This window comes from Anser brachyrhynchus, assembly GCF_964034855.1.
Source record: "Anser brachyrhynchus genome assembly, chromosome: Z".
NCBI classification, from domain to species: domain Eukaryota; kingdom Metazoa; phylum Chordata; class Aves; order Anseriformes; family Anatidae; genus Anser; species Anser brachyrhynchus.
In genome coordinates this window covers 32,062,996-32,090,743 of record NC_137697.1, presented here as the reverse complement: position 1 = coordinate 32,090,743, position 27,748 = coordinate 32,062,996, and the positions used below count along the sequence as shown (strand labels likewise).

At 38.2% G+C, this 27,748-nt stretch overlaps 1 protein-coding gene across 5 annotated transcripts in view; it reads left to right on the top strand.

Annotated features, from left to right (window-relative positions):
• The window catches only part of SLC24A2 (solute carrier family 24 member 2), a 145,072-nt gene that overhangs the window by 87,871 nt on the left and 29,453 nt on the right, over positions 1–27,748 (top strand). For all 5 annotated transcript variants that reach the window (XM_080574494.1, XM_080574490.1, XM_080574493.1 and 2 more), the window contains 5 exons: positions 2,247–2,342; positions 4,504–4,592; positions 19,014–19,142; positions 25,015–25,104; positions 25,566–25,732. In XM_080574494.1, coding sequence (XP_080430620.1) covers positions 2,247–2,342; positions 4,504–4,592; positions 19,014–19,142; positions 25,015–25,104; positions 25,566–25,732 — 571 coding nt within the window. The remainder of the gene's footprint in view (positions 1–2,246; positions 2,343–4,503; positions 4,593–19,013; positions 19,143–25,014; positions 25,105–25,565; positions 25,733–27,748) is intronic.

The window sequence follows — 27,748 nt, the reverse complement described above, 5'->3', positions numbered from 1 at the left end:
GGTTAATTTCCATGACAGTGACATATAACTGTGGAACAGCCTCCTGAATGAACTGGTGGATGTGTGACTTACAAATATCAATGTAGGAAATTCTTCCTAAAGATGAGAGACAATTGATAATGTGAAGAAAAAAGTAAAACAGACAACTTCGATTAAGTTGATCTAAAACAGTGTGAATAGCTGTGGAGATCTTTTCAGTTCAAGTTTCTCTCTCAGAAAAGAAAAAAAAAACATACAAAGAAACAAACAAAAATATCTAAACTATTTCAAACAATCTTAGACAAAAAACTGCAGTACCCTCATCAAAGTCTGCATCACTTTCATATACTGTTTAAAATTTGAGTTTTAAATTAAAACAATCCTAGAGTAGATGAAAAACATAGACATTTCCACAGATGTTTCTCAGAAAAAATCTCAGTTCCATCATTTTCATTGCTTGCAAAAAATACATTTGGGTATTTGGGTATCACAGACCAAATTTTCAGATATATGAAGATGAGTTGGAGTCTGACACCTCAAGAAATCCTGTAGCAAACTGACATATGTGTTGTATGAAAATTATGCAGGCACCTCTCAGAATCTATGCATGCATCTGGAGAAGCACTTCTTAAATGGTCCTTGTGTTTCAAATGAAGTTAAGAGCTGGCTTGACAGCATTTCATATTAAAATATTTAAAAATATGGTTTTCCTTTTATTTCAATCTTTTTTTCTTTGTGTCTTCTCATATCCCAATAAACTTCATTTCTCTTTCTCTCTTTTTTTCTTTAACTCTTTGTTTCTTATTCCCCATCTAATTAAAATCTCTGCAGTTGACCCTGCACACTGAAGTAATGAAGTGGCTTACTATTTAGCATTGTGTTCTACTGTTCAGTACTCTTCTGTAGGCAATTTTACTTTAGGTACCATGTACCAAATAAGATAACTTTTGCAATATGTTGTGAATGACTAATTTATTTATTTATTTATTTATTTATGAGCATGATGTGCTTGTGAAATGATAGGGGCTACTGCAGGGACAATACTGCTTATTAAATCTTTGTGATATTTTTATTACTTTCCAAGTGATTTGCTGTTGACACATTAATTCTACTTCCACATGAATAGTAGGTGCAAGTCCCTGTGCATACGTTTCTGCACTTATGAAAACATTGGTACAAGGATTTGAAGCATTTTCTTGTGATGGTATTGTTTCTGATAAGCTTCCATTTGTGAGAAGGGAAGAGATAATTTCTTTCTTGGCCAACTATTTTTTTCATGCGCGTCTTTAATTTTAATCTAGAAGCAGTGAATCTACCCAGCTACCTGAGTTCATTCATGACTTCTCTGTACTTCCCATTGTTAATCAATCATGTGATTCTCTTGAAATATCTTTTGGTCTTAAGCCTAGACTCTTTTTGCTGCAGGACACCAGGGCACATACAGTGTCTTTCTACAACACATAAACTGTCATAAACCACCCAAAGAGGCCTTACGTAGAAAGATCAACCAAAGTAGAGGAAGGGATGAATTAATTTCACTTAATATTTGCCAGCTTTGACATTGCCTAATTTGAATGTGGTGTTTGGACTCAGTGGTCAACAAAGAGTGACCAGGGACTTAAGGGGTAATGAGCTGCCCTGGAGATGGTCTAGATGATAAGTTTCATGGTTAACCTCATGGGAAACAAAAACCACCTGGAAGGGTGAGAAGAAAAATTTCCTCTGAGAAGCTAGAATGGAAATCATTTATTATGAAGACTTTTTCCTCCCCATCTGAAGTACCTGTTGAAATTATAGTGACATGAATGAGTAGAAATTGACAAAGCTAACAAAGGTCACCATGATGCAATATACTGGTTCATCTGAAATTCTGTGACACTGTACTACTGACTGAGACCTGAAACTGTATTTGTTGTTAATATCTTTATTCATTTGTAATAATCTTCTGTTTAGGCTCAGGTCATACAGAAGTACTTTGGTAACAGGAACTTTACTGACTGCTTCTTCAAAAGAAAAATGTTTTTTTGTTTTCCATTTCTTCTTTCTTGCAGAGTTCTCAGAACAGAAAAAAAAAAAAAAAAAAAAAAAGTAATTCTTATTTCCACTGGAAGGAAAAAATATTAATAAGATAGTGTTTCATAACATGTTTGCTGTTTGGGGAGGAATGATAATGGATTACTGGCACTGATTTATGAACCCTAAGCTGTGGCAAACAACTTTGCCTCTCAAAATGTCTGCATTTGAATAATGACAATCCTTTCTTTTAGGAAAATTCAAGGAAAGGGCCTCAATTCTACATAAGATTGCCAAAAAGAAGTGCCAGGTGGAAGACAGTGAAAGACAGAATGGAGCTGCTAATCACGGTGAGTGCAGCCATGTAGATTTATCACTTGCTCCTGCGGGCCTTTTTCACTATTAAATTTTGCTTGAAAATCCTTAGAAGTGAATTTCTCCTTCTACTTCATTTTTATTGTCTTACTAAACATATTCTGATTCCCCTCAGAAAAGAGTATGAAACCCAAGGACAGGACAGGAGTTAAGTGCAAGATGAGAAGGTCTGATAAGACATCTAGAAAGCCTCCCAGATTTACTGCAGAGATAAATACAATGCTGATTTTTGACAAGTGCTGAACTGACAGAAATAAAGAGGCAAAATGCATTTGCAGTTTGCCTGTGAAAATCTAGTAAATTTTCTGACTTTTGAAAGGTTGATGCGGGGGCATAATGTGCTGTAGTATTTCCCTGTAATATACCTGTTCAACCCATAGGTCTAAACAGACCACTGACATGCAGGATTACACTCTGTATTTTCTCTCTGGCCACATTACTGAAATTTTTATATAAGCAGAGAACAACAACATTGAGTTAGTAATTAAGTTAGTTCAGCCCTGGTGCAATGTTGTTAAACAAAATCCAGTTTGTTCAGCAGTTCTGCAAGATAAACACCATCCCCACAATCCAAACAAATTGCTTGAGGTAGCTACAGCTGATTTTTAGCATTACCAGCTCATTACCTGATGGTGCTTTGCCCAATCCTTCTACGTACTGAATGCATATATTCATGTCATGCATGCTTATTTTACCTATCTTAAAGAAGTAGCATTCACCACTTCACAGCTCATGGAACCCTATAAGTTTTCTACTGGGTAAATGAAAAGCTTCAGAAATTTCATAAAAATGGCTTCTATATTATAGATGGATGGGATCTCAGATTATTCAGAAATCGAGAGCCACTGCTCTAGGATCATATGTATTCTATGTAGTATTACCCTTGTCACAAAAAGAAACAAATTTCGTATTTAAGATTTGATTTGTGAATCTACTATTTGTTGAAATTCATTTAAGCCCATCTGTGTTAACTGCACAAAATTAGTTTAGTATGGCTTGCCATTAAGGGTAAGTATTTGTCTTTTACTTCGAAAGTTTCTATTCCAAAAAGAAGTCCATATTATGACCTCTTTTCTCTACTTTACCTTGGCATATTGTCTGCATTAGAAAACAAGATCCAAATGTGTCTGATAAAAGCTGAATCATTTTCTCAGCTGATACTTTTTCTGACCTTGTGCTATATTTAGATAAAATTTACTTCCAGAATCAAGCAATTGAGTGGGACATTCTGCTAATAAACTGTAATGCTGGGTATGGGGTTAAGGGACAATGCACAAGCACTGAAATAATTACAAATAGTCTGGCACTCTGCTGTGGCTGTGATCTCAGATTTTTAATTTAGAAGAATCTCAGGATAGCAGTAATGTAACTTGACAGCTGTATTTACTTATGTGCATAAGAGCATACCATAAGGAACACTGAACTTGAGTCAGACATTTCTTATTGCTATTCCTCTTAACTTCAAATTGTCCCAGGGATTTTTGGCCATTGACATTTTTATCTAGTACATGCCAAAAGAGATGATTGCTGTTTAGAGAATTCTAAGATAGAAAAATTAAGAATAAATTTGAATAAATTTAGTGCCATAAACTGAAGGCTCAGTTTTATCCCTTCCATCCCTGTAAGACTTTTGCTCAAGGACAATAATATTCTGTTTATTCTTTTCCCACGTTTTTGCAGAAGAAAGAACATTATTATAGTTCAGATGTAACTTTATGAATTGCAGAGTTTAGTGAGTTATAAAAGTTCTCTCTTACTGAATATATCCCCTCATCTGCATTCATTAATGTCTAGGTAGAACACTATACATCACATTTTACCTGAAGTGTTATGTTCAGTAAGTTTAGCATAAATAAAGAGCATGCAGTATTGCCAGGGATGCAATTTTTTTTAGAACAGAACTGCCAGTAGAATAGTTTCTTCAATCACCAGCTCACCACTCCTAAGAATTTTATTCAAAATGTTTGTGGGCCAAATGGAAGCCAGAATTTTAGTCTCTCTCTAAGACAGGTGTTGGTCCACCATCAGTTTTTGATTGTTTACACAGACTAAATACACTATTTTCACTAATACATTTTTGTTGTTTAATATTCTGCTCTGTTGTTTTCTTGTTCTTATTCATGGATAATACCACAGAAAAAAGTGCAAAAGTAGAAGTTGCAATAACACCACCAAGTGATTCAGGACCAGTGCAGAATGGAATCGCCCATAATGTTGAAGAAGAGGTTAGTGTTTTTTTATTTTTAAATTGGCAAATATTTTGCGTGCTTGATTGTACTTTTCACTGAAAGTATGTCTTAATTGCAAAAATTTGCTAATAAGACCCATCTACAATACATTTAATCTTCGTTTACTACTGAACCCCGTATATGAGAATGAGGTTTGCCATATATATATATATTAAAAATTAAAAAAAAAAAAAGAAAAAAAAAGGAGGTCTATTTGCGCATATATCCCCTGTGACCCTTGCACTTCAATATAACACAAGATACATTCCAGTAGTCTGGAATATATTCTTTTAGGAAATGTATTTTTGCTTATCAGATAAAATGTTCACAGCCCCAAATAAGACTAATGGAAATTGCTTGTCTGATTAACATCACACTGCACAGAGACTGTTCTCTTGAGAGGGTAGCCTGTCATGTTGAGCTTCATGGTATGGTTGCAAAAAGGAGCTGCAAAACAGGAGCTGTACACAAACTTTTCCACTCTCCCTTCTCTTATCTTGAGACATTACTAATTAAGTTCAACAGATAGCACATACTAGTATTTCTCTGACTCTCTTTCATACAGTTAAAATCTACAGAAGAAGAAATTATACTCTTAAATTGACTTATTTTAGCATATATATTTTGTACATAATAATCAGGTAACCGTATAACTGTATATTTCACCTGCATGGCTACTGAAATAGCTATACAAATGAACTAGATTCTTTCATAAATAAGCTGTAATTTTCAAGTATATCTGACTGCAAAATTAGGTCCTCCCCGGCCCCTTTTTAATGACTGTTAATATTTTTTAAACGTTATTAATTCAACCTACATGCCCAGCGGGCAAACAAGTGGGAAAATGATGGTGAGTTGATTTAGCTAAACTTTGGCACTACTTTTTCAGACTGGGGCAGCAAAACCCACTTAAAGAAAGTCTTGTTAAAAATAGTCCTTGACATGGGAACTTGTATAATGCTTTTGTTTGTACAGTTGTCTCAAGGCTACGCTGACACAAGAAAGTTGCTGCGAGAGATGGCTGAAAAGAGGCTTATACCATAACATGAGCTTCCTCTTACTAAAAATAGGATGAGCTGTCTTGCATTTGCATACAGCAAAATCGTGCAAAAAAGGCAATGCTTGTGTTTTGTTTTGAATTGCCCCTGGCTTAGTATTCAATATTTCTGTTGTTTTCACTTGCTATTCATTTGACAAAATTGTTAGTCCACATCAGAGATAATCTTGCCTTGTTCATGACTTGAGCAACATAATTGTAGGTAAATTTTTTTCCTTTAAAGGTTATGCAAGCCATAGAAAAAAATCAAACTGGTGTACAAGTAACACTGTTTATTTACTTCTGTTGGCTCTTTCTTAAACACTATCATCCCTCACAAGGAGTATAATTTGACTGGAACATATTTATACCAGGGATATGTCGTCCAATTTTGTGCCTCTGTCTCCAAGACTGAGAAAGAACATTGTGATGCATAGTAGGATGAGTCTTTGTGAAAGTGCTTTACAAAGGTAGAGGTGGAGAAGTGACAAGGCGATTATGGCCAGCTGGTGTTAGTACAGCAGATAAGGGGAGATAGCTTTAATTCTTCACTGTTTGCAGTTAATTTTTGTCCCTGGGAATAGAAATGGAGAATCAAGATCCATCAAAAGAGACGGTTAGTTTCTGATATCCAGAATAATCAAATAATGATAATGAGTCTGACAGAAGAGGAGAGCATAGTAGGATATTAAATCACATTTTCTGTTAATAATATAAGCTGTCCAGACTGACAGGCCACTTACAGGATCCTTGTTAGACCAACAAAACATTATCCTTAAATAAATGAGATGAGTAAGATCTACCAAATAAAAAATCTCAACACTCCAAATACATTTCACTTTAATACTCATCATTTTAAGGTAAAGAAAATGCTTTTGCTTCAGCAAAATAAGTAACAAAATCCAAAGCAGTGTAGTTTTATGACTTCTGTTCTCAAAGTTCAATAAAGGATAGCACAGCCCGGTGTAACCTGCTAGCGTTTACATAAATCAGTCTGTGGGATGTACGATAACTCTAATAGACTCTAATAGCACTCAGTAGCTTAAGAAGAAACAGGTCTTGCTCTGCCACATTTTTTTCACTGAGATTGTTTGGTGAAAACAAAGAAGGAAGAATAATCTTAAGCAATCATATTTTACAGCAATGACCATATGCTATCATTTTGCATTGTAATGAAGTTGTTTCTGAGCTTGCTCAGAAATCTGCAAGGTCAAGCAGCCTCATCATGCAAGACAATATTTTCAATCTCAAACAACTGCAGGATAAGAAAGGAAAATTATTGTAGGAGTACATTATTCATTAATGTCTTCCTCCTGTTCCTCCCATCTCCATTTAGACATTTTAAACTTTCAGTGAGGGAAGGTTTGGAACCTTTATGTTAATTAGTAAAGTATTAGGACATTCTGAAAATGTGCTGTGCTGTATTGGAAGAGAGATACATTGTTTATCATTGTCAAAATGACAAGATGGAGCAAGCAGGGAGGCTTGCAACTGATGGAGAAGTGATTCTGCAGTTTTAGGTCCATCAATCTGAAAGAAAGGATTTTAGGTGTCTGCTGTCACAACAAAAAATAGCAATCCCCTAATAACATTTTGAGATGGCTCATGCTGGCTCCCTCCCCAGTGGCCTTTCTAATTTTGTCCTCTTCTAGTGATAACCTGACAGTTGTTGCTACCTCATACTGTTTCAGTTATTGATATGCTGGAAGCTATTTGGTAATTTAAAAATATAAAACGGTATTTTTGAAAAGTTGTAATAAAAATAGTCTACTCATCCATGATATGTATGTAACAAATAAATAGGTCTCTGTGATATTTAGGACCGTACTTCTCTGTGAGATTCTCTGCCAGTTCTCTTCTGTACAGAGAATCTTCCTCGATCTATTGCCTAGGTTTTTGTGCACAGCTTCCTGGTACACCTTCCCAAGCTGTGGCATCACCCTGGAGCTAACACTGACTTCTCTGAGATACTCAAAGTTAACAAAGCACAACGGATCATAGACAAGCAGTTTAAGAACAGAAAGAAAGGGAGAAAAGTAAAATAAAAAAGATACAGATAACAGAAGGAGTAAAGGTCAAGAGGGATGAAAGCAAAATAAAACAATACCCTCATCTTCTCCTACTGACATCCAAGGAAAATGCACTTAGAAAAAACTTTCAACCAAAGTTTGCTGGAAGGTGAAGTCTGCCTGTTTCTAACATGTTTAATTCTCTGGCTGGTTTTGTTGCTGTTCATCACCCCAGCAAGCAGGAAGGAGAAAAATACAGAGAAGGACAAATTCAACACTCTTCAGTTTCTTTCTGCTTTGTATATTGACCTCGTGGACACTAATAGGATTAACCCTGATTATAGAAGTGTAGGCAACAGCAGAATCACGTAAACAGCATTCACAAGACCTTCTTCTTTGATGAAGATTAGAATTAGAGGAGGGGAAACTGGTCATTGCCCTCCTGAGCTTTTTTTTCTAGCTTCTCCAAACTTTATACAGAGACTGTATGCCTGGGAACCACTGTATCTTCAAGACAATGGTATCCATTCTAACAGCAGCTTTGTTCAGGGAAGCAATACTGAAGGCACAGGATAATATGCCTGCTAGACCTCCATAATAGTTTCTCCTTCTCATACCTCCACAAAAACTCTCTCATTACAGCTCAGTCCTGACCTACAAATGCTCTTGAATTTTGATCGTTTTGTGAACAAGTAATCACCATTTCAGCCTGAGAGTGGTATTTGCTTCTGGTCTGGGAGTAGAATGCAATCTAGTGGCTTGAGTTTTTGGTGATTTTTCCCTATCCTGATGCAAAAGGAAGTTCTGTGGTGTCTGAATTTGTAAATACAGTATAAAATTTGCTTCTCTCTAATTTTTCAATTTTATATGTCCAAAGATATGGTTTCATGATCCATAAGTTTGTTTAGAAAGACTCATAAATTCCTTAAAATAATATTAGTAACTCTATGTCCCAGTGATGTTAATTTAGAACTGAAGAGATCGGAGACTCTGTCCATCTTGAAGAATCAAGCTGCAAATATGCCTTTGGGGAAAAAATATTGTCCTGAAAACTGTGTTCTGGGGTATGGGTGTTTTCACATAGCAGGTGTGTGAGTCAGCTCAGGCAGGTAGCGGGAATAACCACAGACTTGCAGCTAAAATGCAAAGAGTAGATTTATTCTCATTACCTCACTAACTGGGAGATCCCCAAAGCAACACCCCAGCAGAGGCACCCAAGTGGACACACACAAGCGGGGATGCAGGATCCACTGGACAGGGTTCATGCTGGGAGATCACCGGCCTGCTGGTTTCACCTGTTTTTACCAAGAGTTCGCGCAGGCACAGTTTTTACCACCTTGCTGTGATCCTCACTGTGCTTCTTTGCTCTTCTTTGTACGAAGGCTGGGAGCTCAAGCACATCCAATAGGACACCTCCAAATTGATTTAAAGTTCATTAAAAATCATACATTCCACTACTACAAAGAGAATATGCAAATAGATCCATCTTATGTATAAAACTCCTATTCTTCTAAAAGCATGATGTTGAGCAGAGGACCCTTATGTAAGGAAGATCTCAGGCTAAAACTGCAAGAAAAGGGAAAATTTGATTTTATGCTTTATTTAATTTTCATATATTTGTAAATTGAACAGCTCTTTAAAAATACGTATCTCTCCAAGTTCCACTAATTACTTTTCCCTGTCTCTTTACTGGTTTCCTTAGGGCTTTTTTCATCTTCAGATTTTTTCTTGATTCTTATTCTTTCCTCCTGTCCTTCTTTTTTCATTGTACAAGACTGAAATACTCCACAAGAGAGAGTCAAGGGCACTATTCATTAATGATTTTCACAAACTTTCCTGCACCAAAATGAATTTTACTTTATTTCCTTTTTTGTTGTTGTTGTTTCATTTGTCTCTTCCGAACTCCACAGTCTTGCTTGTTCCTTTTCCCCAGGCCCTTAATTCCATTCCTCCTATTTCACTCCTATCCAGGAACCTCAATTCTCCTCTTGAGAGCCCAAGTCTTTGCTCAACAAGGTGAACTCTGTTGTGCTGTAGCTGCAGAAATTTAGAAAGGCTTTCCAGAAAATGTCCCCAGAAATACAGTCATTTGTCCCAGAAACCAATACTCGTATAATACTACTCCCATTGGAAACAGCCACAGATCTACACTTTGATAAAAAAGAATCAGGCCCTGAGAAAGGCAGATGTCTGTGGTCTCCTTCCCAGCCCTAACCAGCACAGTAGGGAACAATACCTCCTTCCATCATACAGTCTGCAAGACATTTCTGCTTCAGTTGCAGCCAGAAATTGCCTTCCCTCCTGCTGGATATTCCATCTTCCTTGGGGATTTTGTTCTACTTGCTGCATTCTTTCTTTTAACCTTTAGCAGGCTGCCACAAAGGAGAAAACTCTGTTATATGAAACTTCTTAGAGTGATACTGAGCGCATGTGACAAAATGAAAGAAGACTAAAAGGACACTGACAGTATCTCATTAAATGTTTTATAGGGTGTCCTTCAGAGAAATGATCCTTTTGAGAAGCCCAATTACCTCCCCTCCACCCACTGCCACCTTCTTAACAAGCATTTGATTAAGTGTGCTCAGACACAGCCATTTAAACCTGTGCCTTTCCTAAAAATAGCTCCCAGGCTGAAGATAACTCCTTTTCCTCCCACCTACGCACATACACACACACGCACACATGTACATATGCGCACACTTTTACCTGTTTCCATGGAAACCTCTCTGGAAAATGTTTACATGCTACCATGATAAGAGACAACTTTTCCATGAAAAGATAGGGCAACCAGCATGTAATAAGAAAATGCCATGACTGATTTATTGTTTTTATTGTATCTAAACTGCTTACCTGAGAAACTGTGGGGTAAAGAGTATTTTGCTTTCCCCAGCAAAGAGCAGCAGCATAGTGCAGAGCATTTCAGGACAGAGCCTCTGGCAGAGGCAGCACTCCCCTGCCATGGAGTCCTCATTCCCTTTGCATCAAATTAACATGATTGAATCTAGTAGCCGTGCATTTCCTGTCATAGGCTATCATTCTTGGGCTAAAACGCTTCCATTTTGGAGAAAGAGGGGAGAGGAGATGAGAGCAGCCTTAGTTGGAAGACAGTGATATACTCCAGCACGCCTGGTAATTTGTCTCATAATTAAAAATATGTTTTTCCAATGCATAAAGCTCTTTTCATTTGCCACACTGAGCCTAAAATAAATGCCTGCATCTTGTTTGCCAATATAGCTTTTTGTAACTTAATGAAAATTGTGCTGCCATCAGAACAGATTGTTCTTTGTTTTCCTTAGGCTACTTAGCTGTGTATTCCATGTTTTTTTGCTCTATGCCATTTTGACTTGAAAACCAGGACAGGGAAAAATGACATGATGACAAAGACTTATTCTTCATCTGCATCTCCATAGCACCGTAGCTGTTACTTCAACTGCTGGGCTGACTTTTGGCTATTACAAATAGTCTATTTCTTTTCAATTCCCCTAAGAGATGCAATAGCATGGACATAAAAAAATGCACATAGGCTCTGGGAACCATGCTTTCAGCTATTTGCACAAGAGCCCAGGAGGACACAGGCAGCAATAACAGAATCTGGAGCAAATACCTACCTGTGCCTTGCTCCTTCCCACAGCCTCCACTCAAAGGGTAGTTATTTTCAGTAAGTTCACAGTGCAGAGAGGATTAATAAAAATTACCTGTACTAAAATGAGGGTCCATATATACTGAACACATTTGAAAATCTTGGGGATTTAATTTTGCTCCTACTTGAATTTTACTCCAGAATGGGGAAGGAAAGACATTGTTTTCTGTCTTAGCTGCTCCTCAGAAACTGCATACTGCCATTCTAGCTTAAATATCTCACATTTTTTCCCATATTTTTCCAAATAACATGTAACAGAAGATAAATGATCAATCCAATCAAAACACAGGAATCTTGAAGCAGAGACTTGAGGCTGTTCCACAATTCACAGTAGCCTTTGTCTTCTGCCTGTCTAGTGAAGCAAATGAGTATGAGGTTTGCTACGCTAAGGAAAATTAAAAAAAAAAAATCAGTTTCAGTACTGAAAATCAGTACTTGCATCTAAGATTGGTAACATTTTGAGACCTCACATTTTTTTGTTGATTCACTCATTGTAAGGAGTTCAGTTGTACAAAACTCCTCACTCCCAAGAAAAAAAAATAAAAGTTCAACAGCCTTTTGCAGCACTACCAAGCAAAGAAATAAATTGCATTTTTATAGGTGGTACAATATCTATATTTCAGCATGAGGAAATTGAACTGCAAACAGTGCCTGTCTGCAGTTTTCTTTCTACTGGAGTACTGATGCTATTTTTTTGTTGATGAAAAACACCGTAAGTCAAAATGCACACGAAATGTACAATCATGCGAATGTATAGCTCAGCTCTGCAGTTCTGTTGGGCTAACAGAATAATTCTCAGATTATAATATTTGCAATTCATATGCTCTATTTTTTATAAGATATGGACTACTTGGTAAGTGGTGACAGTTTCAGTACTTCAGAAAAGTTTGAGGTGGTTCATTGTACTTGTTTTCCATGTTTTACTAATATCAGTTAAAAAAAATGTAAAGTTCCAGTCATCTGATATTGTGCCAGATAAGCAACTGTTTTTACTAAGATAATATATTTTGAGTGTGAGCATCCAAGGAAACAATAATTTTCTGATGTTTGCTAAAAGCAGCGACTACACTCTGACTTTGGCAGATGGAATTTGCTATAAGTTGTTGTTTATAAACAAAATAGTTATTGATGAAAGGTCACCATATGTTGGTGCTGTTTATATGAAGTAAAACACACTGTATCTTCCTGACTCTGGAAAGATTTTCCTGAGAGATTAGGAGAAGTCATCAGATCAGTCCTGAGCAAACTGGTAAGAGATTTTGTATGTTGGATTACAAACAAGTAATTGGATAGATATTCTTGGGTGAAGGATGTGTGAAAGATGCAAACTCAGGAGATTTGGTATGCTCTTCATTGTTTGTCATGAGTTACATAGAAGAAAAATGGAAGTAGCAAGAATAAGATTCTGCATATATGTACGTTCATTTAAAAGAAAATATTGAAAGAATATTTGTTACAGATATATGAAAGACAACACAACAAAATGACAGTTCTTGTCTAATTTCTTCAAAATAAAGAATCAAAACTATATTTTTTGTTGTTTACCGATGTACTCTACTAGCCCTAGTAGGACATGCAAGGGTATCATTTGCCTATTAGAAAATTAATTTGGTTATTATTGATAAATATGTATTAGAGTAGTGCATCTATCCCATCTAGGCATGAGTGTACATATGATATTCAGCATTACAAGGGTATACGTAACAAAAAGATGGTCCCAAGCACAACCAAGAAAAAATAAAATAGTATACATAAATAAAGAGTGTAAATAATTATGGAAGCTAAAGAGAATTTCATGGAAACACAATGGCTATTACAAATGAAGATCTAATGCAGCTTCTGGCTAAACTTTTAATTTGAGGAAGATGAAAACATATGACACATTCCAATGTTTCTTCTGTGAGTACCCATGTCTGGCTATTGCCAGAAGCAAGATACTGATCTAAATAGTCTCTGTGTATGACTTAGTGTGGCTGTTTCTGTCCTCTTGGCCCAGTCAATCTTGCCATATTACAGACAACTGTAGAGATTTTACACTACTTGATCCTCTCCCACCTACCCCAAATCACTTATTATCAGTGTGGTGGCAGGTATGTTAGAAACCAGCAGAATATTCTGCATTTCTGATAATGTACCAGGAGGTCAAGTGAGATGCCAGAAGGTGCCTAAAATGGCACCATGTCTATTTGTAGGTAGTTGAACTCCACCATGTATATCATTAAGTATTTCTTCTTGGCATTGTAGAATAGAATTGTACATAACCTTGCAAGTGTTGAGTTTTCATCACACAGACTAAAAGAAATCAAAAATATTTCTTCAGTATCAGTTCCTACAAATGGCAAGTATGCATACTGAGTATGTACATTGCAGATAGGCTGAAACCACAGACAGTGCACGCAACCTCCGCCATAAATCTGTGGTAAGTCATTTTGTATCTCAGCTTAGTCCAGAGCACAACACCCACAGTAGTGTGGTTTTATAGCTGTGAAAATTCTTTCCTTTTCATTTCTTCAACCTCAGTGAAGAGGTTCAACATTGCTTTGAAATTTGTGCAAGCTAGATTTACAACTGTGTTTAACATCTTTACTTCTACTGATTTTTGGAAAGTCAGCGTTTGAAAATCAGATGCTGATTCTGATTTATGAAATAGCAAGTGGAGATCCACTCTGTAGCATCTTTCATGCATCCTGGAGCTACAGTAGCAAGGAAAATGGTTTTGCCCTACTGCACTGTGAGCTCGAGTTTGGGTATACATTTTGAGTGTAGTTATCACAGGGAGATGGATGAGGCAGTACAACCTGAAGGTGAAAAGGTCTCAGACAGATGGAACTAGATTCCCCAGGACACATCTGGCAGACCTCCAGATGTAATTCTTTGTGCTGCTTTGCTACTGCCATTCATATGGCCTTTGTGCTGTTTGACACAGGCACAAGACCAGAATGAGGACCAGTGCTGAAATAATGTGTTCACCAGTATTGCACAAACATTGTACATACTCATGTGCAAACTTAGACTATCGTAAAGATTTTGTAATAATTAAATAAGTTGTTAATCATGGCTAATATCTAAAGATGACCATTTCAGAAAATACGTTGTCGTTCAGTACTCTTTATGAAGCAGTCGTTTATGGAGCTTTGTTCCTGCTGAGTCTGCTGCTTGAATTATACACAGGCCACTCTGAAAAAGTTACCTAGGCAACGCTTCAATTGGTCCTTTTGTGCTCAAATTTTACCTCAATTGTCACATTTCAAAGCTGAGCATCCAGCTCAGTTTGGTTTTCCCACTGCAAGAGCATCTACCAAAATGGAAAAGGAATGGCTTTGTATTTTAGGAAGTAACCACACAAACTACTGCACCAACATAGTCCCCCAAAAGTCAGGATTCAATAGGTTATAACTATGAGGTACAGATTGTCTGCCTGCTTTGGTACAGAGCTGAAAGCTAAAGGCAAAGGCTAGCCTCCTAGCTGCTCAGGAGCCTCTTAAGTGCTGTGTGGAGTGTGACGAATTGTGTCTATATGTCTACATATGTTTTTTTTAACAACAATAACAATTATGACCTAGACACTTTACTGCCATCTTAGAATCACAAAAGTTGGGAGTTACACAATGTATAGGGGTTAACAAAACCCAGTATTCTGTCGACATCAACATATAATCCCCAAAGTAGCTACAGTCTGTCAACGTGTCAAGAGGAAAACGGGTGCTTACTTCAGTACACCTATGTCAGGTGACATAGTCATACATCTCCATGGCAGGAGAGCCTAAGGTAAGAGCTGGGCTTGCTTGTCTAGGTTCTGATCTCTTCATGGCAATCAAGGAGTTGAACAATATTCAACAATTAACTGTTGAATAATTAAGACTGGATCTTCAACCAAAATAAGCAATAAGTAGAAAATGTTATGAACAATACCAACATATGGTGACATTTCATCAACAATTCTTTTGCTAATAAAAGTAACTGATGTGGTCGTTTAAATGACTGCTTTTTATAGCATTTGTTATAAGGCTTATGTAAGCAATGTTAAAATAGGGCAATATCTCACAATCTATGGGAAGAATAACAGGTCCATTGCAGAAAGGACTGATTTCTCAGACAGGAACACCACAAACTAGACCAGGCTGCCCAAAGCCCCATCCAGCCTGGCCTTGAACACTTCCATGGATGGGGCATCCACAGCTTCTCTGGGCAACCTGTTCCAGTGCCTCACTGCCCTCTGAGTGAAGAATTTTTTCATAACATCTAATCTAAATCTACCCTCTTTCAGTTTAAAGCCATTACTCCTTGTCCTATCACTCCACTCCCTGACAAAGAGTCCCCCCCAGCTTTTTGTAGGCCCACTTTAGGTACTGGAAGGCTGCTCTAAGGTCTCGCCTGAGCCTTCTCTTCTCAGACTGAACAACCCCAGCCCTCGCAATGTTTCTTCGCAGGAGGATGATCCAGCCCTCTGATCATCCTCATGGCTCTCCTCTGGACTCGCTCCAACAGGTCCATGTTCTTCTTGTGCTGGGGACCACAGAACAATATTCCAGGTGGGGTCTCATGAAGCAGAGCAGAGGAGAAGAATCACCTCCCTTAACCCACTGGCCGTGTTTCTTTAGATGCAGCCCAGGATAAGGTTGGCTTTCTGGGTTGCAAGCACACATTGCTGGCTCATGTTGAGCTTCTCATCAACCAACACCCCCAAGTCCTTCTCCTCAGGGCTGTTACCAATACATTCTCTGCCCAGCCCATATTTGTGCTTGGGATTGCCCAGACCTATGTACATGACCTTGCACCTGGCCTTGAACTTAGTGAGGTTTGCCTAGGCGCACCTCTCAAGCCTGTCAAGGTCCCTCTGTATGGCATGCCTTCCTGCCAGCGTGTCAACTGCTGGTGTCACCACCAGTGGCACAGTATGGTGTCATCAGCAAACTTGCTGAGGGTGCACAGAATTGCACTGTCCGTGTCACCAACAAAGATGTTAAACAGTGTTAGTCCCACTACAAACCCCTTCAGAACACCAGTTTTCACTGGTCTCCACTTGGACATTGAGCCACTGATTGCAACTCTTTGAGTGCAACCACCCAGGCAATTTCTTAACCACCAAGTAGTCCATTCATCAAATCCATGTTTCTGTGATTAAGAGACAAGGATGTTGTGCAGGACAGTGTCAAACGCTTTTCACAAGTCCAGGTAGATGATGTGATCTCCTACAGTGGGCAGTTCTTTATTCTCCCAGTCCCTGCCTTTGCCTTCTGTGACTTAGGCTGTGTGGCTACAGCACTTGCCGTTGAAGACTGAGGCAAAAAGTCACTGAGTACCTCAGCCTTTCCCATATCCCAGGTGACCAGGTCTCCTATTTCCTTCCAGAGAGGGTACACATTTTCTGTAGCCTTCCTTTTTATTACTGACATACCTGTAGAAGCTTTTCTTGTTGTTCTTGATGTTCCTGGCCATATATAATTCTGTCAGGGCTTTAGCTTTCCTAACCTGATCCCTGGCTGCTGATATGATTTCTCTGTATTCCTCTCAGGCTATCTGTCCATGATTCCACTCTCTGTAGGCCTCCTTTTGAGTTTGGCCAGGAGCTTATTGTCCATCAATGCACACCTCCTGGCATTTTTGCCTGACTTCCTCTTCATTGTGATGCATTGCTCCTGATCTTGGAGGAGGTGATCCTTGAATATTAACTACCATTCTTGGGCTCCCTCTCCTTCCACAGCTCTATCCTATCGTACTCCACCAGGTAGATCCTTGAAGAAACCAAGTCTGCTTTTTTAAATCCAGGGTAGTGAGGTTGTTGTGCACCCTGCTGTCTGTCCTCGGGTTCTTGAACTCCACCATTTCATGGTCACTGTAGCCAAGGCTGCCCTTGAGTTTTGCATTTCCCACCAGCCCCTCTTTGTTGGTGAGAACAAGGTCCAGCATAGCACCTCTCTTTGTTGGATACTCTATCACTTGGAGAAAGAATTTATCACCAACACATTCCCGGAACCGCCTGGGTTGCCTGTGCTCTGCTGTGCTGTCCCTCCAACAGATATCAGGGTGGTTGAAGTCCCCCATGAGGACCAGGTCTTGTGAACGTGAGGCTGCTTCTCTCTTCCTGTAGAGGGCCTCACCTGCTTGGTCTTCCTGATAGGTGGCCTGTAGCAGACCCCCATTATAATGTCACCTGTCCCTGCTTTCCCTTTAATCCTGACCCACAAGCTCTGTCAGCTCCTCACCCATCCCCAGGCAGAGCTCCATGCACTCCAGCTGCTCCTCGTCTCCCCTGCCTGTCCTTCCTAAGGAGCCTGTATCCCTCCATTCCAACACTCCAGTCATGGGAGCTGTCCCACCACATCTCCGTGATGCCAATGAGATCGTAGCCCAGTAAGTGTGCCCAAATCTCTAACTACTCTTATTTATTCCCCATGCTACTCTTTCACTTTTTTTTTTTTTTTGGTGGGTGTTTCTTTACCTTTCACAGAGCTCTCTAGGAAAATATTTCCACAGGCTGAATAGGATTTGCATTATACACATCTGTCTGACAGACCCATTTAGGCCATTTTTTTTTTTTACTTTTGCCTTATTCTATGATATGTTAGATCCATGTGCAATTCTGGAGACGCTGCCTACCTGTGATAAAAGCTAAAAGGTTGTTTTTATACACAGACCCAAAAGACTGAAACATGCTTACTTCGCTTTCTTTCTGTGGCAGTCTAAAGGGCTCCATTTTGTTGGCAGAGGCAAGCTAGAGAAAGAGAAGTGTGTGGCAGCTGGAATGTTTTCTGTCAGGGGAAAAGGTCCCTATACATCAACTCTGTAATAGAGTCAACAGGTGAAGATCTTACATATAAAAGGATATTAAAGATTGATGTTAAAGTCAGCTACTCAATTAAGAGAGGAATGACTTTCCTTTTAATTTTATCACCAAGCTGTGAAGAAGACGGCAGTGTTGTGGTAGGTCTAAACACAAGAGGCTCAGGGTGGAGATGAGAAGAAGACTTTTCCTCACCTGAACAGCTCAGCTGTGGAGCCAGAGCCCAGAAATATCAAGCAATTTCACCTCTGGGGTGGGGGTTCAAATCCCAGCTGGGCAAAGGTCTGAGCAGCCTGAGCAGGGTTGCTCCTCAGGTCCCTGCCAGCCTGAATTGTCCTATGGTCCTTTCAACAAGGGAATACAAGCATATATATATCTTGAAAAGTAATGTTTAGAGTTACTCACGAGAGCTTGAAAAGTTATATATATATATATACATGTATATATTCACATATATATAGTTCGTATGCATATATGAGTGTATCTGTGCGTGTGTACCACCACACGTATATTTGTACAAATCTCAATCTATTTGGTCAGGCTTGGGGCAGTCCAGACCAGTTTTGATCTCTGATTAGACAAGCCTATATCCCAACAGAGAGCCTGTAGGAAGGTGAAATAACGTATCAGAGGCAAAAGGAGAGTGTTGTTCCCCTCCAGGGAGAAGGTGTGACACTGCTCCATGCATCCCGAGGGACCAGCATCACTGTCAGCACAGCTGCAGTCAGACACCTTCAGGCAGCCTGTGCTGGAAAGGTACCACATAGCCTGGCCAAAACCATCTGACTGTGCTAGCTAATGTTGCTAGGAAGGTGTGGTGCTAATGTGATGTTTTCAGACCCCATGGGTCCTTACCGAAATACAGTGCAGTCCTAAGGACCGCAATTTAAACAATCCCTAGCCCCATTTATCCACTTCAATACTCTGCTCACTGCAGTTTTTCTTACAGAATGAAGAGGATGAGGACCGGCCACTCAGCCTGGCCTGGCCTGACACCCCACGCAAGCAGCTCACCTACCTTGTTGTGTTACCCATTGTGTTTCCACTGTGGGCTTCACTCCCGGATGTCAGAAATCCCGTGAGTAACTGGCGTTACAAGTCCACGTGTTTTACACATCTGGGGATTCTCTAGCTAAATGCCAACACCCAGAAAGAGACTGCAGTGAATATATGTAAAAATTGAATTAATTATTTATGTTCATAAGTTTCTCCTTTGAGGAGACCACATCGTTAATCTTCAAATCTTTAAAAGGGTGCTTATGGACAACTGGTTGGTAATAAATCTATAAAAATTGCCATTCATAGTCATTAATATTTTGTGACGCAAAGTGAAAACTCTTAAAATTTCTTTGGGGACTTCACATCTGTATTTCTAGATCTCCACTGAACATCACATAAGTGCTGAGGAAGTCTGCCCATTTTCAGTGCCCTAAAGGGTGAGACTGGAAAGAATATTCGGCTGTCTAGACTTTCGCAGTGGTTCAAAAATAATGATATTTATTTTCTACTAGACCTCTGCTTTCTACTCACCATCTTTAAATTTCATACTAGAACAAAATCCAGAAATCATTCCATGTGTAAAACACTTCTTAATTTTTATCCCCAACTTGGCTTGAAGTCTTGTAAGACTGCTTCTTAATAGAAATTATATAAAATGACAAGCTGTCAAGTGTTACCACATTTACATTCACATATCCATATAATCCTGACTGGAAAGGTTCATGGAAAGTAAAAGAACAGTAAAAAAGGAGTCAATAGATGCAATAGATGGAAAAATCCTTTAGTAGTGTTTTAATCTCTTTTCCTTTCTGGATCAAAAATAGACTTAAAACTGCTGCAAGAGAGGGATGCACGGCTTAAAAGGTTATAAACCAACACCCTGAATTCTTTTTTCTTCCTTATCACATTTCCCATCCCACACACCCAAAAACTGCAATTCAGTGCAAGAAACGAGCTAAAATAAGACCTCTGATTTGTTTTTAGATTAAGGTTTCTCAAAGGACATAAACTGACATTTTCCCTTCCAGTTTTCAAGCTTTATTTTCTTTAAGTTTTCAAACAACTCTGGTAAACATTTTTGTTTGGTAACACAGAAAAATACACTACATGAATTTCCAGATTGTTTGTTTCTTTACTCATGCTTCCTCCCCTCCCCCCACCCCTTATTACTCAAAACCATCCCTATACTTTTTTTCATGATTTGGGCCAAAAGGAGCAAGTACTCAGATGCTAAGAAATAAGGATGTTCATTATTTTGAATTTTGTTTCTTTCCATTGAACATAAAGACTTGCCCAATGTTCTGTACTGTACAAATGAGAATAGTTGTTACAACAGTGGCTTTGGAAAAGTGAATATCTCTTGATATGCAACTGTATAATGTGTGTGAATATTTTTTAAGTTTTAAAATATCATTCAATGAAAGATATACATATTCTTTTTACACAAAAGCAAAAGCAACGCAGTTTGTAATTACATGTAATAATAACAGCAGAGGTAACAGGCTGTATCAGTATGACAAGCTGCTTACTTTGAACATTACTGTCAAAGAATTAACCAGATGGTTGCATCAACTCTCTGTGCCCAGCTGTCTAAATTTTCAAGGACACTTCATTAGAGTGTTTGTCTCTAAAATATTCTCACTTATGCCTGTGTGCCATCCCCTCTCTTCCCTTCCTAACAAAAAGAAAACATAATTTCACAGCTCAGCATGTGCATCAGAAAACAAGTTGCCATGAAATCTGTGAGGCAAAAGTTAAAACACTAAAACAATATTTAAATAGATTTTGTAGGTAGGCCTACTGTCAGGGACTTGATTTTCAAGTGTGGTAATTTTAGTTAGAAACCCAAATTCTCCATCAGGATGCTCAGATTAGCATGCGGGTATATAAAATGAACACTGGTGTGCTAAATACCATTTTGAGAGGCCATATGGAGCCTTTGACATCCTCTGTGGGTATCCACTTTTCAAAAATGAGTTCTCCTTCCCTCCTAGAGTTTGTTTTCTAAAATATATTTTACCTCCACTTATTGGAGAAGGTTTGACTGCCTTTACTAGTACTAGACCAAGCTATACCTAGCTCCTTGAGACCCAGAAACTCTAGCAAAATTATTTCATATACAAGGACTCCCGTTATGAAATTTGCAAAATCCTTGCTGCCTTATTATGCTCTGGTGCACAGATATGCAGATTTATATATACCTACAGTAGATTATGCAGTAGGTCAACTAACTCCTCAGCTGATTCAATGGCAGACATGTTTTAATGTGTGTTTATTGCTTTAACTATACCTGCTCACATAAAACAAGTATACATGAAAATCCTTCACATAACATCAACAATGTTACTGGCAGTACAGCTGAAGTAGGTGTGCCCCTGTGGAACTTTGTGGTTGACTTTTTGTTCAGGTGTTTTGAACAATATAAATATTTTTTTCCTATACTAATAGAGCACATTTTCCCAGTGATTCTACAAAGGTCATAAGCACAACCATCCACTTTTTACAGTTAGGGATATTGAAACGTTGAAGGGAAAACGACATGACTAAGGTGACCCAGGGGGCCCATGGCAGACATGGAACACCAACTCATTTGTTATAGTCATACTGCACTGTCCATCCCTTTGTATTACAGGCCAGAAAAATGGCTATCAGCAGTCCAGTCCTGTTATGACTGGACCCATATGGGGCAGTTCATTGCATCTCTGCAAATTCCCATTACCAGCAAGAACTTACATGATCTCTCCTTGCCACACAAAGATGCACTGTTACCAAGGGGACAAGGACAAGATGTTCCTTCACAGATCCAGTTACAGGAACAGGTTCTGAGTAATCAGATTTAAGCACTGTCAAGTATGGAAGGAAAATCAAAGTTTACAATACAGATAAATTTATGCATGAGACAAACATATGATTCATTCAGGTTAAAGGGAAAAAAAAAAAAGATAGCAATAAAAGCAGCTAAAGTTAAGGCAGGTACCTTACAAATCATTAGGTACTCACTATCTTTCAGGATCAGACTCTTAGAAGAAAAATCTTCACTTTTCAACATACTTTGATCATTCTTGCTACTTGTTTTCAAGTCCTGTTTTTCAGACGCTGACATGATTCAATACAGAAATGTACCAAGAAAAGTGTCCTTAAGGTTACTGATAGACAGGAAAGGTACCAAACCAACCAATGTACAGCAAAGCTACAAAATTCTTTCCCTTTTGTTAAAAGAAAATAGCATACAAACTGAACGAACCATGGCTTTTCTCCTTTGTCTGTTATCATGACCACAACAGAACCAACTGGTAATAAACTGGGATCTCTCTCTTTGTAAGGCAACCATCACAACAGCTACCAGAAAAGGTGGAGATAAGAATTGCTCTCTGTTGTCTCTGACTAATTATTTTAGGAAAATGCTTGGAATTAACAGCTCTGTATATTCCCAAGAAGTAAAGAGCTACAAAGAGATAAATCTCAAAAGAATGCTGTCAACAGTTACAAAATAGGCATGATTATTATTTTACCCTGGAAATAAAATCCACCATCAGGAAATACTACAGCAAAAACAGTACTGTCACTGTTCCTTTTTAAAAATTTTGTCTGTATGCAAATTATACAGCAGCATCTATGGAATCCCTTCTTGATTTCATAACCTGTAATCTGCACAAGCTTTGAATTTTGGCCTTTTTAGGTGTTCCTCCTTTTAAAATTGGTAATTAAACTGTTAAGTCTATTAAAGTGCTCATAATCTCAAATGGCTGCCTATCAGTTTTTCTGGAGGGGGATTGGCTAAAACAGGCTGGGTTTAGACACACTGCAAAGTTACTGACTGATAGTCCTTAACCATCCAATTCTCCACGTTCTGTGGGTATCTGACTCAGATAAGCAATGCCCAGTGATTTTACAAGAACTGTTCAGTATATATAATCCTGTGTTTTCATTAGTCAGACAGCTATTACTGGCCAGTACAGCTATTGCTATATTGGATTTGTGTAAGCCAATGTATGCATATTTCTTGAGTGTTGTATATTGATTATTCAAGTTCCACTGCTATGATGTGCTCTTCTTTGTATTTTCTGACCAGCTGCAACAAGATTATCACTTCATCATCTTATCCACCATATGTGTTGCAAGAAAATCCTTTTTATGCAGAAGACAAAAAATGTTGAAAGTTGAAATATGTGGCTGCTAAAAATGCTGGAAAATAAGTGTTAGTTTTTTAGTTAAAAACAAAAATGAAATTGCTGTTTTGATTAATTTATCCCTTCTGGACTCAATTTGCTCCACTGGTGTCACATCACTGTTTAACAGCCATCCTTGTGTTCCTTTTAAATTTTATTCCTTTTCAGACTAAGGTCTTCTGTCCTCCAGTACATTTAAAGTTGTGATTTTAAAATAAAAGGTGAATCTGATTTCTGAATAAGTTTAGGCACTGGAAGTTCATTGCTAGATTTTCTAAATTAATAAATGTTCAGAACTCTGTTTTGAAAAGTCACTGCTTGCTCCATAAAGTTAAGAAGCAGATCAACTAAAGTTGCTTAGCCAGTTCTAGAAACAGTGCTTGTGACAGGAGTGGTACTTATAGGAAAAAAAAAGTAATTTTCAGGTGCCATTGTGACTATCCCTATACTTAAACATAATTCATTTAAAACAGCTTACTGGAATGATTTTCTTGCTCCAAGAAGTTCAGCTAGTTATTTATATACGAGTATTTCTACATGGTTTTTGGGAGCACTGTTAAATCTTTTCCATCTTTAATGTGTACTGCTATGAATATTCAATTACAGGGTTGTATAGGTCGTGCTAGTCAATGTTTGCAAGCCCAGTTTTTAGGACAAAATTTAGCATTATGAAAGTGCCCACACATCCTGTAGCACAACCCATAAGCACACCCACTGCTGAGGCTGATACGGATGTTTAAATTGTTCCTTCCTGTAGATGAGTGTGTACAATTACCATTGCTGACTTTACCTTTTTTCCATCAGGGGTGAGGATTTTCTTCAGCAGGTGGATGCCCATAAGGAACTGGTTTCATTCAGGATTGATAGCATTTGTTCACAGTACAAATTTCTTTTTAAACAGTAATTTGATTCAGACAGTGATTACCCAGTACTGTACTGCAGTCATGCTTCCTTCCTTTAATAGTTAACAATCATTTTTTGTTACATACATGTAGCAAGCCCATAGGAAATATGAATGATGCAAAAGACTAGAAAGAAACAAAACCAAATATATGTGTATATATATATATATAAATCATTAATCTGAATGTAACCCATTCGTTGGCTGCAATAATACCATCTATCCAAAGCTTAGGGCCTTAGGGTGTTTTACCTTTTTTTTTTTTTTAGAACAAACTTCTCTACTAAAAAAAAAAAAAAAGACACTGCAAATATATTCTTAATGTTTATTCTGTTCTAATTGAAAAAAATTGGTCATTTTCCTAAGCAAACCCAATGACCTAATAAATTCTGAATATGTATTTTTTTAAGTCTATCCTGTGATAGCCTTTGTTATAGTGAATGTGAATGATGTTATAGAAAGTTATTGATATGTGAATAAAATGTAACAATTTGAAAACATACCTTCTGATTAGGCATGAATTTATTAATAAATTTAGATTCCAAATATTCATGCAACTCAACACATGTGCAAACTGCAACATAACAGCATATGATACAAATAAACAACAGAAAAACTGCCATTCGTTATGAAAGCTGTTGTTAGGAGGTGAATCTTGTTATAGATTCATTTACAACCAAAGCCAATACAAGAACGAGGCCCAGCTAAGCATATACCAGTGTGGAAAGTCAGTCTTTTAGCACTCTTGACTTTTATCTTGGTCATCTGGTGGTCAGAACAGGTGATCAGAAGAAGTGAGAGGTCACTTAAAGAATGAATGAGAATAGAACAAAGCAGACTTCAACATAGGTGCTCACTGCTTCTCTTTGTTTCTTTTTCAGAGATCAAGAAAATTTTTCCCTATCACATTTTTTGGCTCAATCAGTTGGATTGCATTTTTTTCTTACTTAATGGTCTGGTGGGCACATCAGGTAAGAAGGTGATGCTGGTACGAAATACAAGCCCTGCCTTGTGTTTTGCACTGTGAGAAACCATTTAGAATCAGAGTCCATCATGTATCTCATGCTGAGTAGCACTCTATTCAGGAGCTGCAACGATGGATGAAGTAAATTGCTACTCAGTAAATGGAAAGTAGTTCAGAGAGCTGTGGTTGCCCTGACCACAGAATATAATCATTCTGGTAACATCTGAGCCATCAGCAGCTGCTTGTCAATTCAATGCCTACTGAGTCTCTTTGACAATCTTATATTTCTCCTGAAATGTGGAAGTCTGTGAAAATAGTAATTCTCCAATCTTGACTGTATTCTCAAAGATGGTCAGGAAGCTCCAGGATAATATTCCTGGTTAAGCAGGTTTACAGCAGAAAGCATTTGTCCACCGCAGGACTGCAACTCTTTTTTTTTTTTTTCTGTCTTTGCTCAAATCTTTTTAGGTCGGAGAAACCATTGGTATTAGTGAAGAAATCATGGGATTGACTATTTTAGCTGCTGGCACATCCATTCCTGACCTTATTACCAGTGTTATTGTAGCACGCAAAGGTCTGGGGGACATGGCAGTATCCAGTTCTGTTGGAAGCAACATATTTGACATCACAGTGGGGTAAGTCCTACAGCAAGAAAAGTGTGTCTGTTTTAACAAGTCACTTGTTCCTGGCATTGTTGGCTTGGTTTTGCCAAGGCGTTGCCTACCCCAATTTTCTGACATTGATGTTTGAAAAAGACAGTAATGTAAATATACAATGGATGTTAACATTTCAAATGTTCAGAATTTTATAGACATTTTTATAACAGACTACTTACAAACTCATTACCTAATTCTCTGTTTCATACATTGAAGAGCTGCCCAGGCAAGTAATTTGCACTTAAAAAAAAAAAAAAAAAAAAAGTTCCAAGTAGGAGTTTTTGAAGCTTTTATGCTTTTGTCAGGTTTCTGTTTTTCACTTACATTACTACTTACTGGGCTTATACCAGGACTTTCTTTACAACCACTAATCAAGGAATAATTCATTTCCCCTGAATTATTCAGTGTGTTTGTTGCTAGAAACAAACATATGTTAATGTCTTATGTAGCTCTCAATGCATGTTGTTGACATGACTTTTTTATATAGTTGTTGACATTATTTTTTTTATATAGCTCACAAATTCCAAATTACAAACCAATTCTCTATTAACACAAAAGTCTTTTGTAAAGCAGTAACTGTGTGAAGCAGTGTGCTATTTACACTTTACTGCTTCATAGCAGCTCTAGGGTAAGGATAAGTGGCAAGCAGTTGGAATACAAGTTCCTATTGGACCCGCTGAGATCAAGCTAGACCTGATCCTGGAATGTTGTAATCTATGCCTCAGTATTTCAAAAATGTGCAGGAAGTGTACAAGCAAACTCTGTCTTTATCCCCACTCTTTGTTTCTCCATCTTTCATTGTTCCTTGCTATCACACATGCAGAAGAACAGTTCTCATCATAGTCGTAGTCCAGTCAGAAGCATCTGTAGAACAGATTGTAGTGTTAGCTGCTGAAAATATACCATCAACTGCACAGGTACAAAATTGGATCCCAAAGTTAGAGTGGATAGCAAATGGCTCCATCTCTTAGCTAATGGCAGTACCTTCAGACACTGCAGAAAAACGGAGCCACCTGTTTTTCTATTAACCCAGAAGCTTTCTATTAACCCAGAAGTGTTTGAAATAAAATCTATAAGCAACAGACGCACAAAATGTATGAAAGCATTATTCATTACAAAGTGTTTCAACCTAGAGCATGTAAGGTTCATTATAAAACTTTTTTCTTTTGCAGTATTTCATTTTTCTAACATATTTTTAATCCTCCTGCCAATGGAAATGCTGTTGTCCTGTAGCACAGTCTGCTGGGCTTAGCATATTTACAACAGAAATGGCACTGTTTAGCTGTAGTTTGGTTTAGTTAGTACTGAGGCTATAGTGAATTATTCTTTCTTGACCTGCTTATTCAAAGCTTGAATGTTGTGAGCTCCTGACAGCTCTCTTCATGCATCCTAAGCCTGCTAAGCACCAGTCGGTGGCTTAAATATTTATTTCAGCTTGACATCTTCCTGAGGGATGTTGCCTCATTCTGTAGCATCAGAGATGAGAAAAGTAATGACAGCAAGCAAGTACAGAAATAGAAATAAAGCTAAGGTTCAGCTGAAGTTCACATTTTAACACAGGTTTATAAAGTAAATGGGGATCAAGACTTTTAAGGGCCAAATGTTGGGGGCGGTGCCTTGGTTTATTGTGGGGATGGACGTAGGAATGGATGGGATGGATGGGGAAGGACATGTCATTAGGTGACCCCCTCTCCTGCCAGGCAGGCTCTCGGGGAAGGGCTGGAAGTAGATTTGTCTGCATATGGTGTTCAATGAAGAAACGAATGACAGGGTATCCCTGCTCACAGACAGGATGTCCAGTGATTTCTGTCAGCTAAGGGGAACATGTTCCACCAATGTAACTGATGGAAGAGGAACCAGGAGCCTAAATCCCATGTGTTCTCCCCTAGTACCACAAGCATATTGACAAATTAGGTTTATGCACATAGTAGAAGATTTTCATGCCTCATTTTATACAGGAAGGTTCTGGTTGCATTATGAAGTGCCTCCAGATAC